Raw genomic sequence first — 19,690 nt, 5'->3', positions numbered from 1 at the left:
TTCCACACTACTGGATCATGCTGGATCTTGTTTCGGATATTGCATATTTTCTGCAAGAAGGAAAATCGGCCTGGCAGCTACATTATTCCGGAATGCCAGCTGAAGGACAACAACCTCCTGTGGTCCAATGCAGGAAAATCAGGGGGTGAGAGGTCCACTCAGACATGATAACACTGCAAATTACATATCAAATTACACATCTAATTAAGTTACAGATAGGTAGCCGTGTTGGTCTGCCATAGTCAAAACAAAACAAATTCCTTCCAGTAGCACCTTAAAGACCAACTAAGTCAGTTCTTGGTATGAGCTTTCGTGTGCATGCACACTTCTTCAGATACACCGAAACAGAAGTTTCCAGACCCTTCTATATAGTGAGAAGGTGGGGAGGGGTATTACTCAGAAGGGTGGTGGGAATGGGTGATACGCAGATAGCTGTGATAGACAGCTATCACATGGGTGATAGACAGACTCATCACAGCTATCTGCCTATCACCCATTCCCACCACCCTTCTGAGTAATACCCCTCCCCACCTTCTCACTATATAGAAGGGTCTGGAAACTTCTGTTTCAGTGTATCTGAAGAAATGTGCATGCACACGAAAGCTCATACCAAGAACTGACTTAGTTGGTCTTTAAGGTGCTACTGGAAGGAATTTGTTTTGTTTTTACATCTAATTAAGTAATGGGCAAATAGAATGTTATAGCCTATCTTTCAGCATGTTTCTGAAAGTAATTAAAGTGTAAGGTTTAAATTATATAAATATGAATGCTAAGATAAATGCATATTGAAAAATTGCAATGCTCCATTTTGTATACAATATATTGTTACGTCCTTGCCAACACGTTACAGAAAGCAAATGTCAGAATAAATCACATGAAAGCAAAAGAGCAGAAATTAAGTGTCTGGTTTCATGAATTCCAACCTATGAAAACGCAACATATATGATCCCCTCTTTAAAAATAGCCATTACTGGGGACAAGGAAGGGCAGAAATAATTATGTACCAAAGAAAAGCAGAAATGGACACCAAACTGACCCCCACAAGAACAATTTTCACACTTCTGTCTCAGCATTTTATGAGCATGAAATAGTTCTGCCTGAATGTTTGGTAGTGAAAATGAGGGCTAGGATTTGGGAGAAAACAAAAGTAATCTTTAGAAATGTTTCCTTTGTTGCAGGGCTGAATGATTACAGGTTCGTATATGGGAAAATTCGGACAACCCAATTTATTTTCCAGTGATGTACTAAAGAGAAAATCAAAGTTGTTTGTAAATGCTAAAGCAAGGCCACATTTTTCCAAGTGAATATTCCATATACAGATGAATTTTTCAAAAGATGAGAAAAAGCTACAATACTATTTGAGGCGTTCTTTGTACATCAAACAACAGATACAGTATTTGTTGGGTTTCATAATTCCTCTTCAAACTGGATTACGCTTAATTTTCAAATTCTTTGGGTGCAGGAGCTTTTGCCAAGCGATTTCTTAAGCGCTATCTGGACATCTTTGTTTCTCAGGCTGTACACTAAAGGGTTCAACAAGGGAGTCACCATTGTGTAAGAGACAGTCATAAAAGTAGTCTGATCTAGGGTGTAACTGTTTTTGGGCCCTAAATAGATAATGCCAGCACACCCAAAGTGCACCACGACCACAATAAGATGGGAGGCACAAGTGGAAAAGGCTTTACGCTTCCCAGCCGTTGTGGGAATTTTCAAGACAGTGTTTGCAATTAAAATGTACGAGAGAAGGATGAACAGGAATGCACAAATTACAACCAAAACACAAATAATGAAAATGACAATTTCTCCTATGTAGTTTCGGCCACAGGCTAATTCAAGCAAAGGTGATAAATCACACAAAAAGTGCTTAAGTTCATTTGGCCCACAGAAAGGCAAGGTAAATATGATTATAGTCTCTGAGGTGGAAAAAAGAAATCCAGTTGTTGCTGAACAAGCCACCAGTTTGTTGCAGAGTCTTTGATTCATCAAAATCTGATAACGTAAAGGTTTGCATATGGAGACATATCGGTCATACCCCATCACTGCTAGAAGCATACAGTTTGTGCATGCAAAGCCCAGGAAAATGCACATCTGAGTGGCACAGCCAATGAAGGAAATGGTCTTCTTCTCTCTCAGAAAATTTGCAAGCATATTGGGGATAATGACAAGTGAGTAGCAGATTTCTGAGAAGGAGAGGATGGAGAGGAAGAAGTACATGGGGGTGTGGAGGCTGCGGTCAAGCCGTATCGTAGTGATGATGATTATATTTGCGATCAAAGTTACCAGGTAGATTAGAGAGAACACCAGAAACAATGGAACCTGCAGGTCTGGGAAATTGGAAAATCCAATGAAGATAAATTCTGTCACCGCTGTTTGATTTCCTCTTCCCATTGATGCAGCATCTGAAAACAAACTTTAAAGATGTTACCGATTTCAACAGTGCTCGTCCGCTGATGCTTTATACAAAAATACTTTGGGAGAGGCTTGTTCATAAAATGATTATTTATTTTTTGTTCTTTATTAAATATATGTACCTTCAGCTGACTATCACAGGCCACTTTACAACATAAAAACACAAAATGCATAACGTTACCGTAAAAATGCAATAATAACAAATTAAAGAACAAGCCATTTGATGTGCCTTAAACATCACTCCATACAGCTGACTGAGAACTGCCTGCTTCCACTTGCCCAATGGTAGAGCCGGCCTCAGTAGACAGAGCCTAGCACAACAGTTGAGCAACCAGCAACCTAATTGTGTCACCCCTTAAACCAATTATTACATTCACTTGACCAATAATTCTACACTGCAGAGTTGAATGTCTGATATCTCCCTTTCAAGGAATCCTGGAAATGTCTGCTCCCAAGTTAGCGAGGTGTTAGAGCCAATTTACAAAACTGCATTTTCCATCGAACTAAAATTTTAGCAATCAGACAACATCTTGGCATAGTTCATCACCATAGATTAAAATTCTGTATTCTTTTAATTGATGTAATTCCACTGTGAATGAATGTCTGGCTACAGCCCACAAACTGAGGAAGGAGCACAGAGGCAAGTGAGCTGAAGAGTTTGAGGCTTCACAATATTCCTGTCAATTGCAAAATTAACAGCTTCACAAGGCATAACACTAGAATATTTTATTGAAGAGCATGCCTATCTTAACCTGCCTTTTAAAGAGTCATACATTCGGTGTCTATTCCAAATTGTAGCACCTCTGCAGGGTCTCAGGTTGCAGTCTTCACTAGGCCTGCTAAGCTACCTTATACCCTTTTGGAAAAATATTGGATCTGGAGCCTTCTGCATGAAAAGTAGTAAATCTGCCATTGAGTATGAATCTTGTGGCCAAGATAAAAAAGCATCAGGTGCTTTGAAATTGTTCTTATATCCCTTCAAAGTGACAAAGACAAGAACATCAGAAGGGCTGAATGAATGAATTGAAATCAAAGCTGCAGAACCTCAAACCACAATAGACTTACAAGGAAGCACGATGGATGTTGAGCTCTTCCAAATGACAGCAATTTGCCACAATATCCTTTTTATGATGTTTTTATTGAGCATGGAATGATGTAAACAAGTTTATAAATCCCACCAGATATTATCTCCACGGTGTTTCAAAACGTAAAATAAATCAACCAACTTATTATCAATGGGAGTTGTTAGAATCTACAAGTAATAATTAACAATACATGTAATTTTACTGGGTGCATTTTTACCTAAAGCTGTTGACTTCATCTCTATATCGATACATTTTGTTACATCAACTTGTTTTCCATTTTTTTTATTTTATCATGATGAATATTACAGATTGTTTCTGTGTAAGGTGCAGTGTGGTCTTTCTGATTAAGTGGTGTGCAAATATTGTTTAATAAATAAACATAGCGTACAGGACAAATGGCTCTGGGGTAAGCCACACCCATCGTCATATAGGCAGGGAAAGTTCCATCTACAAGTACAATGCTAGCACAACACCTAACATCTCACAAGGCACTGAAGACATCAGGGTTCAAGGAGATGAACATAAACTGAATATTTTCATAGATTATATTTTACTGATGCTCCATAATCCAAGCTAAGCCCCTTTTCCTTTGCAGAGGATACTAAATGATTTCATGGCAGTATCTGCATTCTAAATGACTACTGGACCCAGGTGTTCAATCTAATTTCTATTATTGTGCGTCAAACCTCAGCAATGAATCCAGATTTGGCATTACTTTCTCTAGAAAGTAATACAACCCAACCATTGACCACTATCCTCTTGTACAGTGGTACCTCAGGTTACATACGCTTCAGGTTACAGACTCTGCTAACACAGAAATAGTGTTTCAGGTTAAGAACTTTGCTTCAGGATGAGAACAGAAATCGTGCTCCGGCGGCGCACGATTAACCTGAGGTACCACTGTATTTATGTTCTAAGCAGCAGCTAAAATCTCCATTGCTAGTCACTGGAAATTCAGACCCCCATCCCAAGATTGTTGGTTAAGGAAGGTTATGGGACACTGCGCTCCCTGAACATCTAACATGCTAGAGAGGGCTTAGTGGCAGGGAGACAAAAGCAGTGTTTCTATTCCATTTGGTAGGTCTTTCCATCTTTTGGCAATGCTGAGCCTAACAAGCATCAACCATCCCATAGCCCAAATAAACCTATGGTGAAGTTCTGTCAGTCACAGTTGATATTATATGGTAAACACCTGTCTTGGGAATCTACATTTTGAGCTGCATGGCATTAACGGGTTCCCCCCCCCCCATGGTTGTTGGAATCATAGAATCATATATTTGTAAGGGACCCAAGGGTCACCATCAGCTGTGGGGAGGATAGAAGACAAAGAAGAAGAGGAAGAGGAAGAGGAAGAAGAAGAAGAGGAGGAGGAGGAGGAGGAGGAGGAGTTTGGATTTGATATCCCGCTTTATCACTACCCGAAGGAGTTACAAAGCGGCTAACAATCTCCTTTCCTTCCTCCCTCACAACAAACACTCTGTGAGCTGAGTGGGGCTGAGAGACTTCAAAGAAGTATGACTGGCCCAAGGTCACCCAGCAGCTGCATGTGGAGGAACGGGGAATCGAACCCGGTTCACAAGATTACAAGTCCACCACTCTTAACCACTACACCACACTGGCTCTCTTAAAATACATAAATACATACATAAAATAAATACAGGGCCTACTACCTTACAAGGCCTTTCCAGCTGGCCTAGGGGGCGAGGCCCAGGCCCTCACATTTCCTGCTATAAAGGGACTCCTGTGGCAGAAACTGCCTTCTTGGCTGCTGGACCCACTATTGATCTCATCAGCTCAATCCGCCAGAGCCTGTCTTCGCATACGGGAGAATTCCTCCTCTACACACACACACACACACACACACACACAAACACACCAATTAATCCGGTAACTTCTTTCAATACTGCCTGCCATTCCCATTCTAACCAGATAACAGCTTGCTTGCTCTGCTGAGACTCTGTGCAGAAAAGGTGCTGAAAAATGGACACCATTCAGACCATTCTATCCCAACCACACCATACAGTAGAATTGCACCCCTTCCACACTACTGGATCATGCTGGCTCTTGTTTCAGATATTGCATATTTTCTGAGAGAACATTATTCTGGAATGCCAGCTGAAGGACAACAACCTCCTGTAGTCCAATGCAGGAAAATCAGGGGGTGACGGGTCCACTCAGACATGGTAGCACTGCAAATTACATATCAAATTACACATCTAATTAAGTAATGGCCAAATAAAATGTTATAGCCTTTCTTTTGGCATGTTTCTGAAGGTCATTAAAGCGTAAGGTTTAAATTATATAAATATGAATGCTAAGATAAATGCATATCGAAAAATTGCAATGCTCCACTTTGTATACAATATATTGTTACGTCCTTGCCGACACGTTACAGAAAGCAAATGTCAGAACAAATCATATGAAAGCAAAAGAGCAGAAATTAAGTGTGTCTGGTTACCTGAATTCCAACCACTGAAAACGCAACATACCGTATTTGTCACCCTATAGGACGCACCTAGGTTTTTTTTGGGGGGGGGGAATAAAGAAAAAAAAATTCCTTCCCACAGCCGTAGATATCTGCCCAAAGCGCGGGGCGCTCTGCTTCAGCGCGCCCCATGATCCGGGCAGCAGGCTGCTATCCGCAGCCTAGGGAGCCCTGCGGGAACTCCCGTGGGCTCCCCAGGCTTGCTTATAGCTTCCTGAAGCCTGGAGAGCGAGAGGGGTCGGTGCGCACCAACCCCTCTCGCTCTCCACGCTTCAGTGACAGCCTGCATTCACCTCATAGGACGCACACAGATTTCCCCTTCATTTTTGGAGGGGAAAAAGTGTGTCCTATAGGGCGAAAAATACGGTATATGATCCCCTCTTTAAAAACAACCATTACTGGGAACAAGGAAGGGCAGAAATAATTATGTACCAAAGATATCCAGAAATGGACACCAAACTGACCCCAACAAGAACACTTTTGACACTACAGTCTCAGCATTTTATGAGCTTGAAATAGTTCTGCGTGCATGATTGGTAGAGAAAATGTGGGCTAGGATTTGGGAGAAAACAATAGTAATCTTTAGAAACGTTTCCTTTGTTGCAGGGCTGAATGATTAGAGGTTCATGTATGGGAAAATTCCAAAAACCCAATTTATTTCCCAGTGATGTACTAAAGAGAAAATCAAAGTTGTTTGTAAATGCTAAAGCAATACCACATTTTTCAAGTGAATATTCCATATACAGATGAATTTTTCAAAAGATGAGAAAAAGCTACAATTCAACTTGAGGCATTCTTTGTCCATTAAACTACACATATTTGTTGGGTTTCATAATTCCTCTTCAAAGTGGATAACACTTTATTTTCACATTCTTTGGGTGCAGGAGCTTTTGCCAAGTGATTTCTTAAGCGCTATTTGAACATCTTTGTTTCTCAGGCTGTACACCAAGGGGTTCAACAAGGGAGTCACCATTGTGTAAGAGACGGAAATAAAAGTGTCCTCATCTAGTGTGTATCTGGATTTGGGCCTTAAGTAGATAATGGAAGCACAACCAAAGTGCACCACGACCACAATAAGATGGGAGGCACAAGTGGAAAAGGCTTTCCGTTTCCCAGCTGTTGTGGGGATTTTCAAGACAGTGTTAACAATAAAAAAGTATGAGAGAAGGATGAACAGGAATGAGCAAAATACAACCAAAACACATAGAATGAAAATGACAATTTCTCCTATGTAGTTTCGGCCGCAGGCTAATTGAAGCAAAGGTGCCATATCGCAAAAAAATTGCTTAACTTTATTTGGCCCACAGAAAGGCAAGGTAAATATGATAATGGTCTCTGATGTAGAAAAAATAAATGCAAGTGATACTGAACAAGCCACCAGTTTGTTGCAGAGTCTTTGATTCATCAGAATATGATAACGTAAAGGTTTGCATATGGAGACATATCGGTCATACCCCATCACTGCTAGAAGCATACAATCTGTGCACCCAAAGCCCAGAAAAATGCACATCTGAGTAGCACAGCCAATGAAGGAAATGGTCTTCTTTTCTCTTAGAAGATTTGCAAGCATATTGGGGATAATGACAAGTGAATAGCAGATTTCTGAGAAGGAGAGGATGGAGAGGAAGAAGTACATGGGGATGTGGAGGCTGCGGTCAAGCCGTATCGCAGTGATGATGATTATATTTGCGAACAAAGTTAGCAGGTAAATTAGAGAGAACACCAGAAACAAGGGTATCTTCAGGTCTGGGAAATTGGAAAACCCAGCAAGGATAAATTCTGTCACCACTGTTTGATTTTCTCTTGCCATTGATGCAGCATCTGAAAATAAACTTTAAACGTATTACAGATTGCAACAGTGCTCGTCGGCTGATGTTTAATACAGTAATACAGGGGAAGAGGCTTGTTCACTAAATGATTTTTTAATTTTTTGTTCTTTATTAAATTTATGTACCACCCTTCAGCTGACTGTCACAGGCCACTTTACAACATAAAAACACAAAATTCATAACAGGACTGTAAAAATGCCATAATAACAAATTAAAGAACAAGCCATTTGATGTGCCTTAAACATCACTCCATACAGCTGACTGAGAACTGCCTGCTTTCACTTGCCCAATGGTAGAGTCGGCCTCAGTAGACAGAGCCTAGCACAACAATTGTGCAACCAGCAAAATAGTTGTGTCACCCCTTAGACCAATTATTACATTCATTTGACCAATAAGTCTACACTGCAGAGTTGAATGTCTGATATCTCCCTTTCGAGGAATCCTGGGAATGTCTGCTCCCAAGTTAGTGAGGCATTAGAGCCAGTTTACAAAACTGCATTTTCCATAGAACTAAAATTTTAGCAATCAAACAACATCTTGGCATAGTTCATCACCATAGATTAAAATTCTGTATTCTTTTAATTGATGTAATTCCACTATGAATAAATGTCTGGCTACAGCCCACAAACTGATGAAGGAGCACAGAGGCAACTGAGCTGAAGAGTTTGAGGCTTCACAATATTCCTGTCAATTGCAAAATTAACAGCATCACAAGGCATAACACTGAACACCACTAGAATATTTTATTGAGGAGCATGCTTTTCTTCAGCTGCCTTTTAAAGAGTCATACATGTCTATTCCAAATTGTAGCACCTCTCCAGTATTCATTGAGTATGAATCTTGTTCCCAAGACAAAAAGAAGTCAGGGGCTTTGAAATTGTTCTTATTTCCCTTTAAATTGGCAAAAACAAGAGCATTAGAAGGGCTGAATGAATGAATTCAAATCAAAGCTGCAGAACCTCAAACCACAATAGACTTACAAGGAAGCACGATGGATGTTGAGCTCTTCCAAATGACACCAATTTGCCACAGTATCCTTTTTATGATGTTTTTATTGAGCAAGGAATGATGTAAACAAGTTTATAAATCCCACCAGATATTATCTGTACGGTGTTTCAAAACGTAAAATAAATCAACCTTCTTATTATCAATGGGAGTTGTTAGAATCTACAAGTAATAATTAACAATAAATATAATTTTATTGGGTGTATTTTTTTTTCTAAAGCTGTTGACTTCATCTCTATATCGATACATTTTGTTACATCTACTTGTTTTCCATTTTTTTATTTTATCATGATGAATATTACAGACGGTTTCTGTGTAAGGTGCAGATTGGTCTTTCTGATTAAGTGGTGTGCAAATATTGTTTAATAAATAAACATAGCTTACAGGACAAATGGCTCTGGGGTAAGCCACACCCATCGTCATATAGGCAGGGAAAGTTCCATCTACAAGTACAATGCTAGCACAACACCTAACATCTCACAAGGCACTGAAGACATCAGGGTTCAAGGAGATGAACATAAACTGAATATTTTCACAGACTATATCTTACTGATGCTCCACAATCCAAGCTAAGCCCCTTTTCCTTTGCAGAGGATATTAAATGATTTCATGGCAGTATCTGCATTTTCTTCTGGACCTAAGTGTTCAGTTTAATTTCTATTATCGTGGATTAAACCTCGGCAATGGATCCAGATTTGGCATTACGTTCTCTAGAAAGCAATACAACCCAACCACTCACCACTAACCTCTTGTATTTGATTTCTTAGCAGCAGCTAAAATCTCCATTGCTAGTCACAGGAAATCGAGATCCCAATCCTGGGATTGTTGTTTTGGAAGGTTATGGGACATTGCGCTTTCAGAACATCTAACATGCCAGAGAGGATTTAGCCACAGGGAGACAAAAACAGACTGTTTCTATTCCATTTGGTAGCTCTTTCGGTCTTTTGGCAATGCTGAGCCTAACAAGCGTCAACTGTCCCATAGCCCAAATAAGCATATGTAGAAGTTATGTCACTTCTCCATATGTTTAGTTGATATTATATGGTATTATATAGTTCATATTATATGGTAAACACCTGGCTTGGGCATCTATGTTTTTAGCAGCATTGCATGAATGGTTCTTTTTTCCATTGCTGTTGTTGGAATCATAGAATCTTAGAGTTGGAAGGGACATGTCATGAATGAGCCAGCTCCCAGTAAAGGCAGCAGTTACGAAGAGAGAGGGTTAAATGGCAGACAAGAGGAGCCTCGGACAGGGTATGTACAGGGACCAGCCATTCAACAGGAACAATTTTGAAACTTCAGTCTCAGCACCTCCACAAAGATAAACAGAAATGTACCCCAAACTGAACCCAACCAAAATATACGGGAAGCAGCTATTCAACAAGAACGATTTTGACACTTCAGTCTCAGCACTTATGAGCTTGAAATAGTTCTGCGTGAATGATTGGTAGAGAAAATGTGGGCTAGGATTTGGGAGAAAACAACAGTAATCTTTAGAAAAGTTTCCTTTTTTGCAGGGCTGAATGATTACAGGTTCATTTATGAGAAAATTCCCACTACCCAATTTATTTTCCAGTGATGCACTAAAGAGAAAATCAAAGTTGTTTGTAAATGCTAAAGCAAGGCCACATTTTTCCAAGTGAATATTCCATATACAGATGAATATTTTAAAAGATGAGAAAAAGCTACAATACTATACTAAACTACAGATACAGTATTTGTTGGGTTTCATAATTCCTCTTCAAAGTGGCTAACGCTTAATTTTCACATTCTTTGGGTGCAGGAGCTTTTGCCAAGTGATTTCTTAAGTGCTATTTGGACATCTTTGTTTCTCAGGCTGTACACCAAGGGGTTCAACAAGGGAGTCACCATTGTGTAAGAGACAGAAATAAAAATAGTCTGATCTAGGGTGTAACTGTTTTGGGGCCCAAAATGGATAATGCCAGCACACCCAAAGTGCACCACGACCACAATAAGATGGGAGGCACAAGTGGAAAAGGCTTTACGCTTCCCAGCCGTTGTGGGAATTTTCAAGACAGTGTTTGCAATTAAAATGTACGAGAGAAGGATGAAAAGGAATGCACAAATTATAACCAAAACACAAATAATGAAAATGATAATTTCTCCTATGTAGTTACGACCACAGGCTAATTCAAGCAAAGGTTCTATTTCACAAAAGAAGTGCTTAATTTTATTTGGCCCACAGAAAGGCAAGGTAAATATGATTATAGTCTCTGAGGTGGAAAAAAGAAATCCAGTTGTTGCTGAACAAGCCACCAGTTTGTTGCAGAGTCTTTGATTCATCAAAATCTGATAACGTAAAGGTTTGCATATGGAGACATATCGGTCATACCCCATCACTGCTAGAAGAAAACAATTTGTGAATGCAAAGCCCAGGAAAATGCACATCTGAGTGCCACAGCCAATGAAGGAAATGGTCTTCTTCTCTCTTAGAAGATTTGCAAGCATATTGGGGATAATGGCCAGTGAGTAGCAGATTTCTGAGAAGGAGAGGATGGAGAGGAAGAAGTACATGGGGATGTGGAGGCTGCGGTCAAGCCGTATCGTAGTGATGATGATTATATTTGCGATCAAAGTTACCAGGTAGATTAGAGAGAACACCAGAAACAATGGAACCTGCAGGTCTGGGAAATTGGAAAACCCAGCAAGGATAAATTCTGTCACCACTGTTTGATTTCCTCTTCCCATTGATGCAGCACCTGAAAATAATCTTTAAAGGTGTTACAGATTGCAACTGTGCTCATCAGCTGACTTTTCATATAAAAATACTTGGGGGAATTCCTTGTTCATAAAATTATTTTTTATTTTTCTTATTTATTTTCTTAATTATTAAATTCATGTCCTTCAACTGAATATCACAGGAAAGTTTACAAAAAAGTTTATAAAAGTTTATAAAAACAGAAAATGCATAACCGGACCGTAAAAATGCATAATGTGACAGTATCAAATTAAAGAACAAATGATTTTATGAGCTTTAAACATCACTCCATACAACTGCCTGAGAACTGCCTGCTTCCACTTGCCCAGTGGTAGAGCCATCCTCAGTAGATAGAGTCTTGCACAACAATTGCATATGTAGGTCCCCAAGCCACCCCTCAAAATAATTCACAAATCACACGTAATTTAAGTTTAAGGTTTTTGCTCACTATTTTGGCCCCAACTTTATTAAAATACAAAATCTGTGAGTGGTTGCTTAGACATTGGTTATGACTATCTGTCCCCCAGCCTGGGACAGAACTGACTATCCAAACTCCATCGGAAGCCAGTGAAGGGAATGACCGCTCCCCGCCTAAAACGGGGGGCGCCCTTTGCGTGGACGTGTGCAGCCCCTGGATCTGGAGCGGCTCCAACAGCATAGGCTTGGCTTTGCCTTCCCTCAGGTGGGATACCTGGAGGTCTCTGCCTACCTCAGTCAGTTGTCCAATCCCACCTGGGGGAAGCGTTGCCAAGGAGACCAGGCCAGGTAGGGGAGGGATTACCTGCCCACACAATAGAGGGAGGATCTTACCTGGGAATCCTCACTTGGCTCCAGAGCTTCTCCCACCCTACCCACCCTCAGTTATTGACCCCTCCACCACCAGCTTTTTATAACCAATACCTAACCGCAACCTTACAAGTTGTGACAAATTGCTAAGTAGTAGGCAAAAACCAAGTGGCACCAGCCAATCAGCCAAATGGCAAAATTGTTACTAGGCCCCTGCCCCAAGGCAGACGACCCCATGACAGGCAAAGCAAGGTCAACCAACACAGTGCGGGCTGGCGGGTAATCCGATGCACTCTGCTAAAGAGAAAGCAAAAGGCAGAGTGCCCCAATATTTAAAGACTATGGTCCTACCCACCAATTTGCTACATGCAACCCAGCAACCCGGTCAGCCAATCATCGCACCAGGCAATGATTGGCAGCCCACACCGCAACCCGTGCTCTCATTTTAGGGAGAACACGCTTTGTGCAACCAGCAAAATAGTTGTGTCACCCCATAGCCATATTCACTAGACCAACAAGTCTACACTGCAGAGTTGAATGTCTGATATCTCCCTTTTGAGGAATCCTGGGAATGTCTGCTCCCAAGTTAGTGAGGTGTTAGAGTCAATTTACAAAACTGCATTTTCCATCGAACTAAAATTTTAGCAATCAGACAACATCTTGGCATAGTTCATCACCATAGATTAAAATTCTGTATTCTTTTAATTGATGTAATTCCACTGTGAATGAATGTCTGGCTACAGCCCACAAACTGAAGAAGGAGCACAGAGGCAAGTGAGCTGAAGAGTTTGAGGCTTCAAAATATTCCTGTCAATTGCAAAATTAACAGCATCACAAGGCATAACACTAGAATATTTTATTGAGGAGCATGCCTATCTTAACCTGCCTTTTAAAGAGTCATACATTCGGTGTCTATTCCAAATTGTAGCACCTCTGCAGGGTCTCAGGTTGCAGTCTTCACTAGTCCTGCTAAGCTACCTCATACCCTTTTGGAAAAATATTGGATCTGGAGCCTTCTGTATGGAAAACAGTAACTCTGCCATTGAGTATGAATCTTGTGCCCAAGATAAAAAAAGAGTCAGGTGCTTTGAAATTGTTCTTATATCCCTTCAAAGTGACAAAGACAAGAGCATCTGAAGGGCTGAATGAATGAATTCAAATCAAAGCTGTAGAACCTCAAACCACAATAGACTTACAAGGAAGCACGATGGATGTTGAGCTCTTCCAAATGACAGCAATTTGCCACAATATCCTTTTTATGATGTTTTTATTGAGCATGGAATGATGTAAACAAGTTTATAAATCCCACCAGATATTATCTCTACGGTGTTTCAAAACGTAAAATAAATCAACCTTCTTATTATCAATGGGAGTTGTTAGAATCTACAAGTAATAATTAACAATAAATATAATTTTATTGGGTGTATTTTTTTTTCTAAAGCTGTTGACTTCATCTCTATATCGATACATTTTGTTACATCTACTTGTTTTCCATTTTTTTATTTTATCATGATGAATATTACAGACGGTTTCTGTGTAAGGTGCAGATTGGTCTTTCTGATTAAGTGGTGTGCAAATATTGTTTAATAAATAAACATAGCGTACAGGACAAATGGCTCTGGGGTAAGCCACACCCATCGTCATATAGGCAGGGAAAGTTCCATCTACAAGTACAATGCTAGCACAACACCTAACATCTCACAAGGCACTGAAGACATCAGGGTTCAAGGAGATGAACATAAACTGAATATTTTCACAGATGATATATTACTGATGCTCCACAATCCAAGCTAAGCCCCTTTTCCTTTGCAGAGGATACTAAATAATTTCATGGCAGTATCTGCATTCTCAATGACTTCTGGACCCAGGCGTTCAATCTAATTCCTATTATCATGGATCAACCCTTGGCAATGGATCCAGATTTGGCATTACTTTCTCTAGAAAGCAATACAACCCAACCATTGACCATTATCCTCTTGTATTTATGTTCTAAGCAGCAGCTAAAATCTCCATTGCTAGTCACTGGAAATCCAGATCCCCATCCCGTGATCATTGGTTAAGGAAGGTTATGGGACATTGCGCTTTCAGAACATCTAACATGCCAGAGAGGGCTTAGTGGCAGGGAGACAAAGACAAGCTGTTTCTATTCCATTTAGTAGCTCTTTCTATCTTTTGCCAATGCTGAGCCTAACAAGCATCAACCGTCCCATAGCCCAAATAAACATATGGAGAAGTTTTGTCACTCACAGTTGATATTATATGGTAAACAGCTGTCTTGGGAATCTACGTTTTTAGCAGCATTGCATGAATGCTTCTTTTTTCTCATTGTTGATGTTGGAACCATAGAATCTTAGAGTTGAAAAGGACCCAAGGGTCTCTGTCGGCAGTGGTGAGGAGTGCAAGGCCTGCTCCCTTACAAAGCCTTTACCAGCTGGCCTAGGGAGCCAGGCCTGGGCCCTCACACTTCCAGCTATAAAGAAACTCCTCTGGCAGAAACTGCTTTCTTCGCTGTTGGACCCACTATTGATCTCATCAGCTCAATCTAATTCATTTCTGGTTACTGTTGAATGGTCACTTTAAAATGTGAAGGTTCATTATTGCTTCACAAGTTGTGTATGTCTTTAAGGACCAGGGCCAGGGCAAATAACGAGGCCCAGTCTTACAGCTGTGAAACATAGCTGCTGAGTTGTGTTAATCAAGCTGTGTCAGCAATTGGGTATAGTATATAAGGAGCAGCACCTAGCTCTACCATTACCCTGGGGGATGTGTTGGTGGTTGGGCCATGTTTGTTGTTGTTATCTTTAGTGTAAAAGGAGTTTTTGTTTTTGTTATTAAAACCTTGTTTAAGTTATTTTTTGAGTCCCTTTTTAATGCATGGTCTCCTCAGCAAGCTCTCTGCAGCGCTACTAAACTGCAAATAGCCAGGAGTTACATGAATTCCAACCTTTGAAAACGCAACATATATGATCCCCTCTTTAAAAATAGCCATTACTGGGGACAAGGAAGGGCAGAAATAATTATGTACCAAAGAAAAGCAGAAATGGACACCAAACTGACCCCAACAAGAACAAATTTCACACTTCAGTCTCAGCATTTTATGAGCTTGAAATAGTTCTGCCTGAATGTTTGGTAGTGAAAATGTGGGCTAGGATTTGGGAGAAAACAACAGTAATCTTTAGAAAAGTTTCCTTTGTTGCAGGGCAGAATGATTACAGGTTCATGTATGGGAAAATTCTGACAACCCAATTTATTTTCCAGTGATGCACTAAAGAGAAAATCAAAGTTGTTTGTAAATGCTAAAGCAAGGCCACATTTTTTCAAGTGAATATTCCATATACAGGTGAATTTTTCAAAAGATGAGGAAAAGCTTCAATACTACTTGAGGCATTTTTTGTCCATTAAACAAAAGATATTTGTTGGGTTTCATAATTCCTCTTCAAACTGGATTACGCTTAATTTTCACATTCTTTGGGTGCAGGAGCTTTTGCCAAGCGATCTCTTAAGCGCTATTTGAACATCTTTGTTTCTCAGGCTGTACACCAAGGGGTTCAACAAAGGAGTCACCATTGTGTAAGAGACAGAAATAAAAGTCGTCTCATCTAGTGTGTAACTAGATTTGGGCCTTAAATAGATAATGCCAGCACACCCAAAGTGCACTACGACCACAATAAGATGGGAGGCACAAGTGGAAAAGGCTTTACGCTTCCCAGCCGTTGTGGGAATTTTCAAGACAGTGTTTGCAATTAAAATGTATGAGAGAAGGATGAACAAGGTTATGGACGAAATTCCAATAGAGAAAGGGACACGACAGGGATGCCCAATTTCCCCTCTATTGTTTATATCGGTACTGGAGGTTTTCCTAAATATGATTAGAAGAGACCAGCTGGTTAAAGGTATACAGGTCGGAACTAAACATTATAAGTTAAGAGCATTTGCAGATGATCTAGTCTTGACATTACAACAGCCAGAAACTAGTACAAAAAGAGTTTTGGAACTTATTGAAATATTTGGTCAGGTAGCAGGTTTTAAATTAAACAAACATAAGACAAAGGTGTTGGAAAAAAATCTCACGGTGGGGGAAAAAGATAGTTTTCAAAGAGAAACTGGTTTGGAAATTACTAAAAAGGTAAAATATCTGGGGGTGAATTTAACATCTAAGAATGTGAACCTATTTAAAGACAATTATGAGAAATGCTGGGCCGAAGTGAAGAAAGATTTCGATATATGGTCAAGATTGAGACTTTCCTTGTTAGGCCGAATTGCTGTTATCAAGATGAATGTATTGCCGAGATTGTTGTTTCTGTTCCAGACATTGCAAATTTTAGATAAGATGGACTGTTTCAAGAAGTAGCAGAAAGATATATCTAAATTTGTCTGGCAGGGCAAAAAACCCAGAATAAAATTTAAGATTTTGACTGATGCAAAGGATAGAGGGGGCTTTGCCCTGCCGGACTTAAAACTTTATTATGAAGCAGCGGCTTTTTGCTGGCTGAAACCATGGCTACTTCTTGAGAATACAGACATTCTGGACCTGGAAGGTTATGATAATAGTTTTGGTTGGCATGCATATTTATGGTATGACAAGGTAAAGGTACATAGAAATTTTAAAAACCATATTGTTAGGAAAGCATTGTATAATGTATGGAATCGATATAAAGATTTGCTTGAAAGTAAAACCCCCAGGTGGTTGTCACCAATGGAAGCCAAGGCGGTAAAAAGACTGAACATGGATACAGAGTGGCCAAAATATTGTGAAATTATAGAATATGATGGTGAAAAGTTGAAACTACAGAGTTTTGAGAAATTGAAACCTAAAGTTCGAGATTGGTTACATTATTTCCAGATCAATGAAACTTTTAAGCAGGACAGAAAACTAGGATTTCAGAAGGAGAGGTCAAAGTTAGAAACAGAATTGCTAGAACCCAATACTAAGAATTTGTCTAGAATGTATAATCTGCTGCTAAAATGGAATACACAGGATGAAACGGTTAAATCAGCTATGATTAAGTGGGCACAGGATATTGGTCATGATATTATGTTTGCTGACTGGGAGCAGTTATGGACCACAGGTATTAAATTTACGGCATGCAGTGCCCTGAAAGAGAACATAATGAAAATGATCTATAGGTGGTACATGACTCCAGTCAAGCTTGCAAAGATATATCATTTGCCCAATAACAATTGTTGGAAGTGCAATGAATGTGAAGGAACTTTTTATCACCTTTGGTGGACCTGCCCAAAGGTTAAGGCCTACTGGGAAATGATCTATAATGAAATTAAGAAAATCCTTAAGTGGACATTTGTAAAGAAACCGGAGGCCTTTCTCCTGGGCATGGTCGGCCAATTGGTACCAAAGAAAGATAGGACCTTTTTTATGTATGCAACAACAGCAGCAAGAATCCTTTTGGCGAAGTATTGGAAGACTAAAGAATTACCTACTCTGGAAGAATGGCAGACCAAGGTGACTGAATTTATGGGATTGGCAGAGATGACCGGCAGAATTCGTGACCAGAAGAAAGAGACAGTGGAGGAGGACTGGAAAAAATTTAAAATCTATCTTAAAAATTGTTGTAAAATTTCGGAATGTTAAGATGTCAAGGGATTGGATACAAAGAATTACAGCTATAAATTGAAATTTATAAAATAGAATTTTTTTTTAAAGAGAATTAAATATAAAAATGGGATGAAGAATTGCTAAAAATTTTTAAAATATGGATGCAGGGAAGGGGAGGTTTGGGGAAGTCGTGTTATGTTTATTTGTTTTTTGTTTATGTTGTAAAACCAATAAAAATTATTTAAAAAAAAAAGAGAGAAGGATGAACAAGAATGAACCAATTACAACCAAAAAAGAAATAATGGTAATGACAATTTCTCCTATGTAGTTACGACCACAGGCTAATTCAAGCAATGGTGCTAAATCACACAAGAAGTGCTTAAGTTCATTTGGCCCACAGAAAGGCAAGGTAAATATGATTATAGTCTCTGATGTAGAAAAAATAAATGCAAGTGATACTGAGCAAGCCACCAGCTTGGTGCAGAGTCTTTGATTCATCAGAATATGATAACGTAAAGGTTTGCATATGGAGACATATCGGTCATACCCCATCACTGCTAGAAGCATACAATCTGTGCACCCAAAGCCCAGGAAAATGCACATCTGTGTAGCACAGCCAATGAAGGAAATGGTCTTCTTCTCTCTTAGAAGATTTGCAAGCATATTGGGGATAATGACAAGTGTGTAGCAGATTTCTGAGAAGGAGAGGATGGAGAGGAAGAAGTACATGGGGATGTGGAGGCTGCGGTTAAGCCGTATCGTAGTGATGATGATTATATTTCCCATCAAGGTTATCAGGTACATGAGAGAGAACACCAGAAACAATGGAATCTTCAGGTCTGGGAAATTGGAAAATCCAGCAAGGATAAATTCTGTCACCACTGTTTGATTTTCTCTTCCCATTGATGCAGCATCTGAAAATAAACTTTAAAGGGGTTACAGATTGCAACAGTGCTCATCAGCTGATGTTTTATAAAAAAAATACTTGGGGGAAATGCACTCATAAAATGACTGCCTTCAAGTTGGTGAGGTATTAGTTCCAGTTTACAAAACTGCATTTCTTTGAGAAATAAAATTTTGGCAATCAGAAAACATCTTGGCACAGTTTATCACCGTAAATTAAAATTTTGGATTCTTATAGTTGGAGAAGCCCTGCTGTGAATGAATGTCTGGCTACAGCCCATAAACTGATGAAGGAGCACAGAGGCAAGTGAGCTGAAGAGTTTGAGGATTCACCATATTCCTGTCAATTGCAAAATTAACAGCATCACAAAACATAACTCTCAACACCACTAGAATCTTTTCCTGAGGATCATGCCTACCCTAACCTGCCTTTTCATGCAGTCAGTGTCTGTTCCAAATTGTAGCAGCTCTCCAGGGTCTCAGGTTGATGTCTTCACTAGTCCTGCTAAGCTACCTCATACACTTTTGGAAAAATAGTCGATCTGGAGCCTTCTGCATGCAAAGCAGTAACCCTACCTTTGAGAACGAAGCTTGTGCCCAAGATAAAAAGAGTCAGGTGCTTTGAAACTGTTCTTATCTCCCTTTAAAGTGTCATTTGAATGACTAAACCATTCTGCAGTTCAAATAAAACCTGCAGAACCTCATAACACAACAAACCTCTTCAGTTATCAACCAGGAAATATATATATACCAAATAATTCTTACAAGGAAGAAGGTTTGGTATTCCAAATGACATCAGTTTGCCACACTATACTTTTTACAATGCTTTTTCTGAGCATGGAATAATGTAAACAAGTTTCTAAATCCCACCAGAAAAACTTAAAGTAAATCAACCATCATGCTACCAATAGG

General features: G+C 39.6%; 4 protein-coding genes across 4 annotated transcripts; all 4 read right to left on the bottom strand.

Annotated features, from left to right (window-relative positions):
• Positions 1 to 1,039: 1,039 nt before the first annotated feature.
• Positions 1,040 to 2,388, bottom strand: LOC309331988 (olfactory receptor 10T2-like; the record flags this gene model as incomplete). Its single annotated transcript, XM_081844583.1, has 1 exon — positions 1,040 to 2,388. The coding sequence occupies one exon, from the start codon at positions 2,386 to 2,388 to the stop codon at positions 1,444 to 1,446; it is 945 nt and encodes a 314-aa protein (XP_081700709.1). The 3' UTR covers positions 1,040 to 1,443.
• Positions 2,389 to 6,785: 4,397 nt separating this feature from the next.
• Positions 6,786 to 7,789, bottom strand: LOC309332360 (olfactory receptor 10T2-like; the record flags this gene model as incomplete). Its single annotated transcript, XM_081845525.1, has 1 exon — positions 6,786 to 7,789. The coding sequence occupies one exon, from the start codon at positions 7,787 to 7,789 to the stop codon at positions 6,845 to 6,847; it is 945 nt and encodes a 314-aa protein (XP_081701651.1). The 3' UTR covers positions 6,786 to 6,844.
• Positions 7,790 to 10,537: 2,748 nt separating this feature from the next.
• On the bottom strand, positions 10,538 to 13,701 carry LOC309332334 (olfactory receptor 10T2-like). The gene is made up of 2 exons (XM_081845478.1): positions 13,518 to 13,701; positions 10,538 to 11,536 (listed from the first exon to the last, which is right to left on the bottom strand). The coding sequence occupies exons 1-2, from the start codon at positions 13,597 to 13,599 to the stop codon at positions 10,581 to 10,583; spliced, it is 1,038 nt and encodes a 345-aa protein (XP_081701604.1). The 5' UTR covers positions 13,600 to 13,701; the 3' UTR covers positions 10,538 to 10,580.
• Positions 13,702 to 15,004: 1,303 nt separating this feature from the next.
• Positions 15,005 to 18,794, bottom strand: LOC309332670 (olfactory receptor 10T2-like). Its single transcript, XM_081845789.1, has 2 exons — positions 18,144 to 18,794; positions 15,005 to 16,090 (listed from the first exon to the last, which is right to left on the bottom strand). Exons 1-2 carry the CDS (start codon positions 18,776 to 18,778, stop codon positions 15,781 to 15,783), a joined length of 945 nt encoding a protein of 314 aa, XP_081701915.1. The 5' UTR covers positions 18,779 to 18,794; the 3' UTR covers positions 15,005 to 15,780.
• Positions 18,795 to 19,690: the final 896 nt, after the last annotated feature.

This window comes from Podarcis erhardii (assembly GCF_964252035.2).
Source record: "Podarcis erhardii genome assembly, chromosome: 17".
Taxonomy (NCBI): domain Eukaryota; kingdom Metazoa; phylum Chordata; class Lepidosauria; order Squamata; family Lacertidae; genus Podarcis; species Podarcis erhardii.
This window is presented reverse-complemented; position numbering and strand designations above follow the sequence as displayed.

Coding starts and splice junctions, on each gene's coding strand:
- LOC309332670 (XM_081845789.1), bottom strand. CDS start 18,778: ATGGGAAGAGAAAATCAAACAGTGGTGACAGAATTTATCCTTGCTGGA. Junction 16,091..18,143: donor GTTGTAATTGGTTCATTCTT/GTTCATCCTTCT, acceptor GTCCATAACCTT/GTTCATCCTTCTCTCATACA.
- LOC309332334 (XM_081845478.1), bottom strand. CDS start 13,599: ATGCTCAATAAAAACATCATAAAAAGGATATTGTGGCAAATTGCTGTC. Junction 11,537..13,517: donor AACATCCATCGTGCTTCCTT/GTAAGTCTATTG, acceptor GATTATTTTCAG/GTGCTGCATCAATGGGAAGA.